At 36.3% G+C, this 15,051-nt stretch overlaps 1 protein-coding gene across 1 annotated transcript; it reads left to right on the top strand.

The window, feature by feature from the left end:
* The first annotated feature begins 13,907 nt into the window (after nt 1-13,907).
* Nucleotides 13,908-14,834, top strand: LOC100620552 (olfactory receptor 5K1-like). Its single transcript, XM_013988374.2, has one exon. The coding sequence runs from the start codon at nt 13,908-13,910 to the stop codon at nt 14,832-14,834; it is 927 nt and encodes a 308-aa protein (XP_013843828.2).
* The last annotated feature ends 217 nt before the right edge of the window (nt 14,835-15,051 follow it).

Here is a 15,051-nt window from a genome sequence, read left to right on the forward strand (position 1 = left end):
AATATACAATAACAATTCAAAATCAAGAAACCAACTCTATTTATAAATGGGCAGAGGATCTGAATAGACATTTTTCCAAAAAAAAAAGACTTACAAATCACCAATAGTCACATGAAAAGATGCTCAGCATCACTAATCATCGGGAAAATGCAAACCAAAACCGCAATATCATTTCAAACTTATCAAAATTTCACTTATCCAAAAGACAATAAAAAACAAATGTGGGCAAGGGTGTGAAGAAAAGATAATCCTCATGTACACCGGTGCAAATGTAAACTGGTGCAGGCACTATGAAAAACAGTACAGAGATTCCTGAAAAAATTGAAGGTAGGAATACCATATGATCCAGCAACTCCACTCCTGGGTATTTTTTTTAAGAAAACTTAAACACTAATTGGAAAATATCTAATGCACCCCATGTTAACTGCAGTATTACTTACAATAGCCCATGTAGGAAGCAATGTAAGTGGCCATCAACAGATGAATGGACAAAGATGTAGTACACAGGCACAATAGTATAGCATTCCACCATTATAATCAAAGAATGAAATTTTTCCATTTGTGACAACATGGAAGGACGTAGAGGATATTACACTAGGTGAAATGAGTCAGAGAGAGTCAACTGCTCTATGATTTTGCTTATACATGGAATCTAAAAAAATGAAACAAATGAACAACTATAACAAATTAGAAATGGTGTACAGACACAGAGCAAAGAGCTGATTGCTAGAGGAGAAAGAGCTATGGGGAGGAAAGACACAGGTGAGGGAGATGAGCAGGACACTCTTCCAGTGCAAAATAACTGAGTTAACAGATATTCAAAATACACTGTGAGGAATATAATCAATAACTATGTCGTATCTTTTTACAGTGACATATTGTAACTAGACTTGTGATCACTTTGAAACATATAGAAAAATCACTATTTTGGGTAGCAGGATCTAATATAGTGTTGTAGGTCAATTATACCTCAAAAACAAACAAGCAAATTCATTGGAAAAAAGTCACATTTGTGATTACCAGAAGTCAGGCGTGTGAAGAGGAGAACTGGGTGAAGGTGGTCAAAAGATAAAATCCTCATTTATAAGTACTAGGGGTGTGACATACAACCTGATAAATAGAACACAGCTGTGTATTCTATATGGACATTGTCAAGAGAGTAAACCCCAAGAACTCTCATCACAAGAAAAAAAGGCCCCTATTTCCTTAATTTTGTATTCATATCAATGAATGTTCACTAAACTTACTGTGAAAATTATTTCATGATGTACATGTCACATCATTATGCTGAACACCTTAGACCTAAGTAGTGTCACGTGTCAATTATATTTCAAAAAAATCTTGGGAAAAAAACACTATCATACTGGCATAAAAAGAGAAACAGACCAGTGGAACAGAATGGGATAGCTCAGAAGTAAATCTACACACATAAGATACACTAATCTTTGAAATAGGCACCATGAATACACAATGGGAAAATGAGTCTCTCCATCCATAATGTTGGGGAACAATGGATATTCACATGCAAGAGAATGAGTCTGGACATTGATTTTACACCATTCACAAAAATTAACTTGACATGGATTAAAGCCTTCAATGTAAGTCCATAAAACTCCTAGAAAAAAACACAGGGGGAAATCTTCTTGACATTGGTCTCAGCAAGGAGTTTTTGGACTTGACAGCCGAAGCAAAAGTAACAATAAACAAGCGAGGCTACATCAAACTAAAAATCTTCTGCACTGCAGAGGAAACCATCAACAAAATGCAAAGGCAGCCTACCAAAAGGGAGAAAATATTGACAATACCTGTATCTGATAAGGGGTTAATGTTCAATTATATAGCAAACTCATTCAATCCAAACAATAATAATGCTATTAAAATGGGCAGATAAACATTTTAATTTTTATTAAAGTATAATTGATTTACAATGTTGTGCCTATTTCGTCTGTACAGCAAACTGACCCAGTCATACATATATGTACATTCCTTTTCTTCATGGTCTGTCCCAAGAGATTGGATATAGTTCCCTGGGGCAGAGAAACTTCATAGACAATTTTTCCAAAGAAGTCATATATACAAGTTATATGAAAAATTGCTCAACATTACTAATTGTCTGGGAAATGCAAGTCAAAACCAGAATGACGTATCATCTCAAAACTCTCAGAAGAGTTTCATCAAGGAGAGCGAGATAATGAATGCGTGCAAGGCTGTGGAGAAAAGGGAACTCTTGGGTGCTGTTGGGGTGAATGTAAATCGGTAGAGCCACGATCAAAAACAGTATGAAGGTTTTCAAAAAACTACAAATTGAACTACCATGTAATCCAGCAATTTCATTTCTGGTTATACAGACAACAGGGACGAAATTACTCTCTTGAGGAGATATCTGCACCTTCACGTTCACTACAGCATAATCCACAACAGCCAAGACACAGAACAACCTGAGTGTCCACCATGGGATGGATAAAGAAAATACTATCCGCAACCACACCCAAAATGGTATTGTACACAGCATAAAAAATATGGAAATCCTGCTATTTGAAACAATATGGTTGACCCTGGGGGCACTGGCTAAATCTAAAAAAGTCAGACCCTTAGAAACAGAGACTAGAATGCTGGTTGTCAGGTGGAACTGGTGGAAGAGAACAAACTTTCATTGTAAGATGGCAATGTAACTATTATTATAGCTAACGGTACTGTTTTATATACTTGACATTTGCTTAAGAGCGAACATTAAACTTCTCACCACCACAATAACAGAGTAATTACGTGAGGTTATGGAGGTAACTAACCTTAGGTCACAATCATTTCACAATATACACATGTAGGAAATCATCACAGTACACTGCTTAAACTTCCACAACGTTGCATGTCAATTACATATCAAAAAGCTAGCAAAATAAGAATAATGGTACTTACCATTACCTGTGTGCCTGAGGATGTTTGTTCTTTAAGAGAAAAGCTGGAGGAATAGCCAACAACCACCTTATGAGATGAAGTCTAGTTCCGTCAGTGCTGTCAGCAGTTACTGGCTATGAGGGAATGCAGTGGAAAATGGTGTGTGGATTGCTATGGCCTAGGACCTTGGCAACCTCAGAGTGGTGCCTGGTATCGAGTCAGAAGGTTGGCATCATTGAGGCATTTGCCTTCTGGAAGGAGAAAGCTATGCCCCTTGCACATGCACATTTCACTCCCCTGTACTGGCCTCTGGCCATACCACACATGGAGGTTTTTAGCCAGATCACAGTCTTTAGTTCCCACACCTGGTGGGCTCCTGGGGCGAGGGGCCACTGCCCTGTGACTCTGACTTGAGCATTGGGAGAGGCTTCGGGAAGACTGGAATTTGCTTAATAGGTTGCAGATGACAGTCGGCTTACAGCCCATTCAGAGGGCACCCAGGTGTTTCTCATCCCAGGCATTCAATTTTGATGTATGCTTTTGCTTATTGATATAGACATATTTCCTTTTAATATTTTTAAGTGCAAATGGTCTTTGCAGTGTCATTCCATTTTCTTAAAGGAATATGAGAAATAGTTCTGAAAGACTAAACATTAGAAGGACAATTGTTACTTTGGTAGCCAACAAATCATGTATAATTTTTAAAATTTTATTTTCTGATTTCATATCATTTATGTTTATTTTTTTGTTTGGCTGCACTATTGGCATGTGTAAGTTCCAGGGCCAGGGATGGAACCAGCGCCATAGCTGTCTGATCCACAACACTGGATCCTTAACTCACTTCACCAACAAGGAACTCCTCAGTTTTTATAAGGATATATGAAAGTAATCATTTTCCAGTAAAAGCTATCCATTTTTACTACATGTAAAATCATAAAGAACTGGTGGGTATTGACATTATCTTCTGCCCATAAATTTACCTCCACTTACAGTTTTTATGCCAGTGTCAGATTATCATTTCATACTTGCTTGATTCAGCACCTGTTCCTTGGGCTTGAATGCCAGATTTAGTCAATGTGATGGAGTTAGTGGGTTGCTCACTCCCCAAAACACTGAGACCTTTAGAAGCCAAGCACAGTTCCCCACTTTCCCTTCCTGGAAATGCTTTTATTCCACCTGCTAAGAGTTCCAGCAAGAGCCTAGTCTCTGAGGATAAGATTGAGCAACCAGCTTAATGAGTCCAGGAACTTGTACTTACATTGACACAAGTGGAAGTGAGGCTAAGGAGGAGAAAAAAAGGGGAGACAGAGCACTCTAAAGGCTTCAGTTTATATGCCATTTGCTATGGGAATTTTATTCCTGCCCCAATTTACAGACTAGGGTAAGACCCCTATGATATATATGCACACACAGTTTTCTTTACACTTCTTCATAGCACTTCATACAGTTGTAATGGGTCTCTCTCCACCACTAGAGTATAAGCGCTATGAAGCAGGACCAAAAGACTAGACAGTGCATGGAACACAATAGTCATATGACAATACTGATAAAAGATAAAAGGATATTTGAGTGAACAAATGATATCTACAACCTGGAATATGGCTACCCTCTCTTTTCTGTTACCTGATTCACTGTGTGTGTGTGTGTGTGTGTGTGTGTGTGTGTGTGTGTGTATGTGTGTAGTAGTAGTAGTAGTAGTTTAATTATGAGGATGGTTCTTAGAAATGTATATAGATCGATTCTGCCCATCAATTAAAGGACATTGTGTAATCTTCTAGACCTGAGTACATTTTAAAAACACATACAATGAAATTAATACTCCACACAGTATTATATTCATTTCAAGAGAATTAAGTGGCTTACTTCACTTTATGATAATCTCTAGGTCCATCCATGTTGCTGCAAATAGCATTATTTCATTCTTTTTTATGGCTGAGAAGTATTCCATTGTATGTATGTACTATATCTCCTTTATCCATTCCTCTGTCAGTAGACATTTTAGGTTGCTTCCATGTCTTGGATGTTGTGAATAGTGCTACAATGAATACTGGGGTGAGTGTATCTTTTTTGAATTATGGTTTTTGTGAGATATATGCCAAGGAGTAGGGTTGCTGGCTGTTCAATTATTTTTAACTGGTTTGCCTGAAGTTCTCTTTATCATATATAAAAGGATGAGTATGGTGAAACAGAAACCCCTTTAAAGCACGTGTTCAAAGAAACTCTCAAAATTTCTGTTCTATAATATTGATATCCTAAGAAAAGGCTGCAGAAAGTGCCAGGGACTGTGGTAAGTACTCTACTTTCATTAACTTCTTCAATCCTTAGAACACTTTGTGATAGTTTTATTACCATCCCTCTTCTGCAGATGAGGCATAGAGCTGAAAAGAGACAGGCTTGGGATTCAAATCCAGGTAGTTTGGCTTCAGACTCTTTCCCTCCTCACTGCACTATACTCTATCTTGCTGGGGCAGGAAAAAATGGAAATAATGGAGTGTAACATACCAGGAACTTGGAAAATGGAGGCAGAGTCTTACATTATCTATGTCACATTCTGTGACAGCCTAGAGGCTTAGGAGGAAAAATTCCTTCCGGGTACAAGGTAATTCTTCTTTCAATATGGTGAGTTTGAGAGGATGATAGGTTATTATGGAAGTATCCAACAGACATCATTTCGGTGGGATGACTAGGGCTGCAAATGAAAATTTGGGAGCCAGCAGCATCCAGTTGTGAGTCACTAACTTCTAAGCAATAAGAAATGCTCAGAGATGGACCTTCAAACAATGTTTATGATGAGATGGAAAATAACCAGTTTTAAGAATGAGAGTATGTTTAATCTTTCAAATGTTTTAGAGAGGTCAAGGAGAACTAATGTCCAAGAAAGATAGTGGATTTGATGGAAAGACCACCGGAGAATATAGCTTTTACAAAGCAATGGGAATGAAAAATCTAGGTCACAGAAGATTAAAGAGAGTTAATGAAAACAGCAATTGCAGAATGCTTTTTAAATTTGGTGCTAAAAATTGAGAGAATTAGACAGGAACTAAAGAGCTGATAGCAAGGTCAATCAAGACTTTCCAAAATAGGACAGAAGTACACAACTTTAGGGAAAAAAAATCTTTTATATTTGCAAAGTGTGAAGTCAGTCAAATCCTTTCACCACCAACTTTTTAGAGAAAGACCATCTCCTTGGCTTTTTACTATATTATCATATCTCTCTTCCTCTCCCTCTTGCTCTCTCTTCACAAATCTTGACTGATACGTCAAACATGACCAGAAGAGCAAACCAATATTCATATTAAATTTGGGGTCTTTTTGTTGTCTTGTTTAAAAAAAGTCCTAGGAGTTCCCACCATGGCACAGTGGTTAACGAATCTGACTAGGAACCATGAGGTTGCGGGTTTGATCCCTGGCCTTGCTCAGTGGGTTAACAATCTGGCGTTGCCGTGAGCTGTGGTGTGGGTCGGAGATGTGGCTCAGATCCTGCTTTGCTGTGGCTCTGGCTTAGGCTGGTGGCTACAGCTCCGATTTGACCCCTAGCCTGGGAACCTCCATATGCCGTGGGAACCGCCCCAGAAACGCCAAAAAAAAAAAAAAAAAAAAAAAGACAAAAAAAAATTCCTAAAGTCATCTTTATTGTTACAGCTTTAACTTTAACATGGTACGTGAGAGGCCCACAAACACTTGGGTGAGAATTTTTCATTTATACCATGTCAACATGGAAAATGGACCACAAAGAATAAGGTAATGAGTCACACATGCAACTGTTGTTCTGAAACTCAGATTTGATAGAGTCAGTCCCTTGACAAATGCATTGAGGGCCTACTGGTTAGAAATCAAGCTCCTTGATTTGGCATTCTGATCTCATCAGTTTAGGACCCTTCCTGTACTTTTTATCACCACTGTATTCTATTCCCACCAGGCACTCTGTGTGCTAGATAATCTGGTCTAATCTAAACCAGAAAGTCCCAGAGGGCTCTCTCTCAGTGACTCTTCTCTTCCCTGCCTTCCCCTCTCCTACATGATCTCACTCAGTTCCAAGCCCTAAAATACAGATGCTCATGAATCCTAATCTCTGCTTGTTGGCCATCTGTATATCTTCTTTGTAGAAACATGTCTGTTCAGGTCTTTTGTCTATTTTTCCATTGGGTTGTTGTCTTCCTTGCTGTTGAGTTGTATAAGTGGTTTGTGTATTTTAGAGATTAAGCCTTCATTGAATACTCTTGTCAAATATCTGGAATCCCAAGGTACAGTCTTATAGACTCCATGACATTTTTAGTTCCTAAATGTCAGTATTTTTTATAATTTATTTTTTATTATCAAAGGACAGTTTATTTACAATACTATATTACTTTTAGGTGTTTAGCATAGTGATTCAGCATTTTTACAGTTTATACGTGATCAAAAGTTTTTATAAGATGATACTATAGTACTCTGGGCTATATAAAATTGAAATCCTTTCTTAAGCAACAGCGTGTGACAGACCTAAAGCATATATTACATTTGTAATTCTCAGGTTTGTGTTGTTCACGAGCATGTATGAATAGTAATGCATGCAGAATATGCATTCTCTAAGCAAGAACATTTTCCTCTTTCATGTTAATCAATTTGCTCTCAAATTCTCTGAAATAGATTCTCTGTATAATGGCAATTTATCAATTGTAGTTGATAATGATCTTAGATATACTGACACCTCTAAAAATTTAGTACTTGCATGTAGTTTGGTGATTTGTTATATATGACAGTTGTATTTCCTTAATATATTGTCACTAACCCATTTTTCTCTCTGACATTACTAAATGTCTTGCTTGTTATTAAGAATACCGCTAACCTAGACTGATTCGAATGGAAAGTACTGATATATGCAGAGTATTCTCAAAAAGCTGGAGGTGCTGGTCAAGTAAAATGAGGTCAAAATTAGTAAAAATCTAAATATCTGGAGTTCCTGTTGTGGATCAGTGGTTAACAAATCCGACTAGTATCCATGAGGATGTGGGTGCAATCCCTGGCCTCGCTCAATGGGCTAATGATCCAGCATTGCCATGGGCTGTGGTGTAGGTCACAGATGCAGCTCAGATCTGGAATTGCTATTTCTGTGGTATAGGCCAGTGGATACAGCTCTGATTTGACCCTTAGCCTGGGAAATTCCACATGCCGAAAGACTAACTAACTAACTAAATAAATAAATAAGATTTATTGATCCTTACATGAAAAATATAACAAAACTGAGAATATATTATCCATTATTATTAGTTACATACTAGATAGATCTTTCATATATATTACCTATCAATTAGTTACACATGATTTTTATGATTCTACTGTGTAAAAATTTCATACTTTGGCATAGTGAGAAGTTTTATCAAGTTATTTCAGGTCCTATGATTTAGAAAGATTTTGAATCAATACAGTCTTTCCTCCCACATGCTAGGGAGTTCAGAAAATGAAGACCTTTGTAGGCTGGACATATTTAAATGTTAAGTAGCATCAGAAGAATCTCTGTCTTAAAAATATGGGAAATTTTCATATTTAGAGAAAAACAGGATTGAATACAACTAGATTCAATGTTTATGGAAATGAGTATGGCACTGGGAATAGGGATGAGGGAGGTAAACCATGAGACAGAGTCAGAAAGCTGACAAAAGCATTGGTGAGAGCTGCTGGTAAATGTGGGGAAAAGTGGGGAAGGAGGTCAGGTTACTGAGAAATGTAAATGCTACCCTGAGGAATCTGAATTTATCTTAGATCCATCAGAGATGTCTTGTACGAGCAGAGTAATATGATCATATCTTTCAGAAATCTGACATTGCAAAACTAACTGGAAAGAGAGCCAAAGCAAGAAGAACTTCAATCATTCACATGTGAGATGGGGAGAACTGAAACTGGAGAAGAGGAGAGGAGTGCACCTATGAGCAACACTTAAAGAAAAATAATAATAAGTTGTAACCATCGAATAATAAAATGAATATCATATTCCTGTGAGTTTCCAACATGTCATAATGAGTTCATGTCACCAATACTTTAAAAAGTAGCTGACATAATTAGCCATTCACTAAACATCTTCATTAGGTTTTTAATATAATTAGTACATTCATATATAATAGGCTAATTATTTATTTCTAATGAATTAATAAATAGAGCCATTAAAATTGGATTTATTTTCTAACATTATAAATACTGAATTATAGAAACCATACAAACAAAGCACTTTAGATTCCTATATATTTGTTTTATTTTAGTTTAGTTTAGTTATTTATCTATTTTTTTTTAGGGCCACACCATGGCATAAGGAGGTTCCCAGAATAGGGATCTAATTGGAGCTTCAGCTGCCAGCCTATGCCACAGCCACAGAAACTTGGGATCCAAGCCACCTCTGCAACCTACACCACAGCTCATGGCAATGCCAGCTCCCTGACCCACTGAGCAAGGCCGGAAATGGAACCCATATCCTCATGGATACTAGTAGGATTTGTATCTACTGCACTGAAAAGGGAACACCTGATTCTTACATATTTGATGAGCAAACAGGAATCTATGGAACAAAAGTTTTGAGAAGCTCTATATTAATGGATGTTGTATATTCTGTATTCACTCTCCATTTTAGGGAATATTTTTAGTTATTAGACTTGCATGCATTGATTTTGTCTCCCTTTGCTAATGGTGCCAAAATGTTTGTTACACGTTTTTGCACCATTCACCCACAGCCCTTTGAGATCTGTAAAGGGGAGATTATATGACTTATTTGGGAACAATGAGACAAATGAGATGGTCTTCTAAGAGTTTCTGGGAAAGAGGTGTCCTTTATTTTAAGAGACATCCACAAAATAAGTAGCACTTTTCCCTCGGAATGCCATGGTGCTAGGATATGAAATCTGGCACTGTTTTGCCAAGAAGTAGGAAACCAACCTAGAGATGAAATCTATACACAATGAAGGGTATCACTGAGGGAATAACAGAGAAAAGACCCAGGGTCCCTAGAATAAATGTTCCCTCTGGTTGTAAAAGCCAATAGACCTTCTTAGTGTTTAAGTTTGTTTGGAAAAGATGCTTTATTTGCAAGCTGAATAAATTCTAACTAATATATTTATGTCTTTGCCTAATTCATATATTTTTAAACTGTATAATAAACTATCTTTAAACATTATTTAGCGTAGAAATAACTTTATAGCATTATGCATTTAATGATTCAGCACATCTGTGAAGTCTTTTATTTTCAGTGTTAAATTTTAATTCCAATCTCATTTCCCATTCCCTTTATACTACCTTAAAGTATTTCTGATATCATGAATGAATAAGTGTCATCTACCCTAGTTTACTATCCATATTTTAATTAGGTCTTGCTTTTCAAGTTTCCAGACTGTTATCATGTGCTTCCTTTAGGCTTCTTCTTTTCCTCCAGTGTGTCACTTACTATAACCCTATTCATCCTGAAAAGTTCATCTGAAATAACACTTCCCAAAAAGAATCTTTTTTCATCCATAACTCCATTCACTTCCAACACCATGTTTTTATACATCACTTTTATTACACTTTTTAATAACATAGGCTGAATTGCTTCTGGTTAGCAATACATGTCTCTTCCTCCCCACTAGATTATGAGCTTTGTCAGGATCCATTGATAAAACCTAGGCACTTCTCCTGTGCTCATTCTACCCCATCTCTTCTAGCACACTTTATATTGTAAGTATTTGATGAAGTTTAAACAGAATTGGAAATTTAAATATCAATGCAGCATATATTGGGAATCTAGCTCAGTTTGTTCTCAGGAGCCCAAAATACCTATGACGTGACCCATCACTTATGGAAATTTAGCAAACACTTTTATAAAAAGCACATGATGAGTTAACACATTATAAAGTAAGAAATGCATCATAGCAGGTAACTATTAAGATGATAAGGATCAGAAAATTCAATTTCAATTTCAAGGATCTAGGAATGCCCCCATCAAGATTTGATTTGAAATCAAGAATGAGTAGATAGAGATGGAAAGACAGGTTGAAAAATGTGTTTTTTGTTGAAGGAAACTTTAAGATTAAATGAATGAAGTAAGTGAACACAGGCAATGTGAAGGGAAAAACATGGCCAAGGGTCATATCCTGAGGGAAGAAGAAGAAAGCAAGGTCACATGTAAAGTTCGGACAGACTGTGGAGCATCTGCAATACCAAAATCCAAAAATGGATTTGTCTGAAAACTAATGAAAGACCATTTCATATTCTTGAACAGGGAAGTACATTTTTTTCCTTTCATCTGACTGAATGAAATACTTGTTGCTTACTGTAAATTGCCATATATTATCGAGGTGTTATAAATGCAGAATTAACATAACAGAGAAATCCATTCTATCCTAATTCTATATGCTAATGGTAGCAGAGGGTAAGAAACTAACTATAGTGCACTAACAACTTAACATGTACTACAATGAAAAGTGATTACTGGCATGAAGTGGAGAAAATCAGAATAAAACGGTAGTGGTGGCTGGGGAAGTCTGAAATGTAAGGAAAACCATCTAGGTAATACATATATGGCACTAAATAATATCAGAGTTTCCAACTATGTTTGCAAAAATCAACTCACAGATGACCCCGTGATTAAACTATCACAACTTCTAGTCTTCTCTCAAAATTATAATCGTCTTGGAGTTCCCATCGTTGCACAGAGGTTAACGAATCCGACTAGGAACCATAAGGTTGCAGGTTCAATCCCTGGCCTTGCTCAGTGGGTTAACGACACAGTGTTGCTGTGAGCTGTGGTGTAGGTTGCAGACGTGGCTCGGATCCTGCGTTGCTGTGGCTCTAGCATAGGCCGGTAGCTATAGCTCTGATTAGACCCTTAGCCTGGGAACCTCCATATGCCATGGGAGTGGCCTGAGAAAAGGCAAAAAGACAAAAAAAAATTATAATCAACTTTCATAAAATGTGTTAATTCTCCTAGTTTCAAAAATAAGTCAAACCAGCATGAGACCCCTTCCTGCTCAGATAGCACTTATGCAGCCTAATAAACAGATTTTAAAAATGAGGTAAGTTACCTAATAATCAAGGAGTGATCATCAAATGCTCTTACTGACCTTAGCAATGGTAATTTGCTTTGGCCTCATTATCTCAGAGGGCATCCTGATGTGTGTTGGCAACTGAATCTCCCCACAGAGATATACTGATGTCCCTCCGAGGATATCCCTAAGGATCTGATGAAATAGTTTAACTTCTCATTGTAAGGAAAACAATTATCAACTCTAACCTGTTGTTTTTCCCATATATTCACTATTTAAATCCCACATGTTCTGGAGAATAAGGTCTATATTCTGAAATTCTATGAGATGCATCATTATAAAACAACATGAGGTGTTAACACAACTTTATTCACTGAAATATAGGTAAGGGAAATATTCACATATTTTTTATTTTAATATTGGCATACATTAATATTTACTTATCTAAGGTATTTTGCTGTTGTCAGATTTCAGCTACTCAGTTATCTTTTTGCTCTTCTCAAAACTGAAGGCCAGGGAAAAACTAGAACGAGATTCAAACCGCAAAACATTCTGACCTTGTCTGATTATAATTTAGACCTGAACACACAGGTAAGGACACAAACTTACTGTGTTAAATAATTCAGGAACTTGCTTAGTGGAATAATTAGAGTGGTTAACATTTAATATTTTAAAATAAACAAATAAAATTTTCAGCCAGGGTCTTTATTTTAATATTTGATTATGGAAAAACAAAACATACTCAAAATGGAATTCATGTAATAAAACATAATACTCAATTGTACTAGTAGATCACTAAATAATGAGAGAAGTTAGCCTCTTAAAGAGAATTAAAATTGCTTCTCAAAAATGGATTAAGATTTGAAGGGTTTTCTATTTTTCTAAATGCTAGAAACCTTAAGTATAAAGGTAAACTTCATTTTATTAGCTTTGAATCCACTGCAACATACTTCAGAAAATCTTACATAATTTTCTTAGAAACATAAAAATAGATCATTCAACTCAGATAAGAAATACTAATTTTTTATAATGTATAAATTACTGAAAAATATTGGATATATAACATTGCATAGGTCTAAGGTTTTATCACATGTTGATTTGATACAATGGTAAATGATAATATAGTTGCAATTGCAGCATTAGTTAACACGCTATCATGTCATGTAATTGTCATTTCTTCTTAGGGTGGGAATAATTTAGATCTAGTCTCTTAACAGTTTTGATGATTATAGTACCATATTATTTATACTTACCCCAGTGTTCACTTGATCTCCCAGACTTATTTGCTTATTAGTTGCAAGAATGTACCTTGAACACTATCTCTCCTATATTCCCACATCCAGAGCCCCTGGTAACCTCTATTTAATCTATCATGAGTGAAGCAATTTACTTTCCTATCAAGATTTTCTCCCACATTCTCTATTCTCCACATTCTAGGTGATATTGTTAACCTCTTGTCTTCTTGATGACAAGCACTCTGACATGTGTCAGGTAATACCTCATGGTTTTTACTTGCATTTCTCTAAGGATTTGTGGTGCTGTACATCTTTTCATAGGTCTGTTGCCCACCTGGATAGCTTTTGTAAAAACATCTTTCAGTTCTCCTGTCCATTTCTGAATCTGAATATTTCTACTTTTTTCATTGAGTTGTATGAGTTTTACATATTTTCGATATTAACCTTAATTTTTTAAAATTATGAGTTTTGGTAATTCTCTTAGTAGAATCATCTTCAAAATTAACATATTTTAAAATATTCTGTAAAATTAAACATAATTCTTTTAAATGGTGAGTTTTGACAATATTCTATGTAGAATCGTCTTTAAAATGGACTCAATTTGTGGAAGTGGTGGCTAAGCATCTCTGTAAGGACCACCAAGGAAACCATTAAGGAACATTGGTCAGAAATCCAACAAGGGCAGAGGGAGAGCCTTATCTACTTGTGCATCCCACTTTCTCTCTGTCTCAATGATCCATATATTTTCTAAATTAGAATCTTATATCTCCATAGTTCCAGTCATAAGTCAGCGATGACTTGGGATAACCACACTATGACAACAGAGTTTATCCTCACAGAATTGACAAATAACCCACAACTGAAGATTTTTCTGTTTCTCGTGTTCCTTACCATCTATCTGATTACCATGGTGGGAAACCTTGGTCTGATGGCACTGATAGTTACAGAGCGTCATCTTCACACGCCAATGTACATCTTTCTGAGTAGTCTTGCTCTGATGGATTCCTGTTGTTCCTGTGCCATTACCCCAAAGATGCTGGAGAATTTATTCTCTAAGAACAGAATTATTTCCCTGTATGAATGCATGGCACAATTTTATTTTTTCTGCTTTGCCGAAACTGCAGACTGCTTCCTCCTGGCAGCCATGGCCTATGATCGCTTTATGGCCATCTGCAACCCACTGCAGTACCACGCCATGATGTCCAAGAAACTATGCATTAAGATGACCACAGGAGCTTACATAGCTGGAAACCTGCACTCCATGATTCATGTCGGGCTTCTGTTTAGATTAACTTTCTGTGGGCGTCATCAAATCCATCATTTTTTTTGTGATATAGTTCCTTTAATCCGACTCTCCTGTGTTGACCCTTATATCAATGAATTGATGATGTTTATCTTGTCTGGGTCAATTCAAACCTTCACTATTACCATAGTAATAATGTCTTACCTTTGCATCCTTTTTATAATTTTCAACATGAAATCCAACAAGGGTAGAGGGAAAGCCCTATCAACATGTGCATCCCACTTTCTCTCTGTCTCAATATTCTATGGATGTCTTCTGTTCATGTACATTCGACCAAACTCAGTTAAAGAAGAAAATAAAGATATACCTGTTTCTGTTTTTTATACTATAGTGATTCCTTTCTTAAACCCTTTTATCTATAGTCTAAGAAACAAAGAAGTATTAAAAGTCATGAAGCAAATTAGGAAGATGTCATAATATCCTGAAAAATATCATTTCCTGTGTTCAATACTATTTAATTTGATTAATTATTTTTCAAAGTCAAGGAATACTGAGAAGGTGTAAAATAACTACATTCTATATTAAAAATTATTAAAACATGATAGGTGTATGAGACAAACACATTCAGAAATGAGAGATTGTTTTAAAATATATGCCAAAATCTAATCTTATACATTCCATCCAGGAGCGAACT

Source organism: Sus scrofa, unplaced genomic scaffold (genome assembly GCF_000003025.6).
Source record: "Sus scrofa isolate TJ Tabasco breed Duroc unplaced genomic scaffold, Sscrofa11.1 Contig319, whole genome shotgun sequence".
Taxonomy (NCBI): Eukaryota; Metazoa; Chordata; class Mammalia; order Artiodactyla; family Suidae; genus Sus; species Sus scrofa.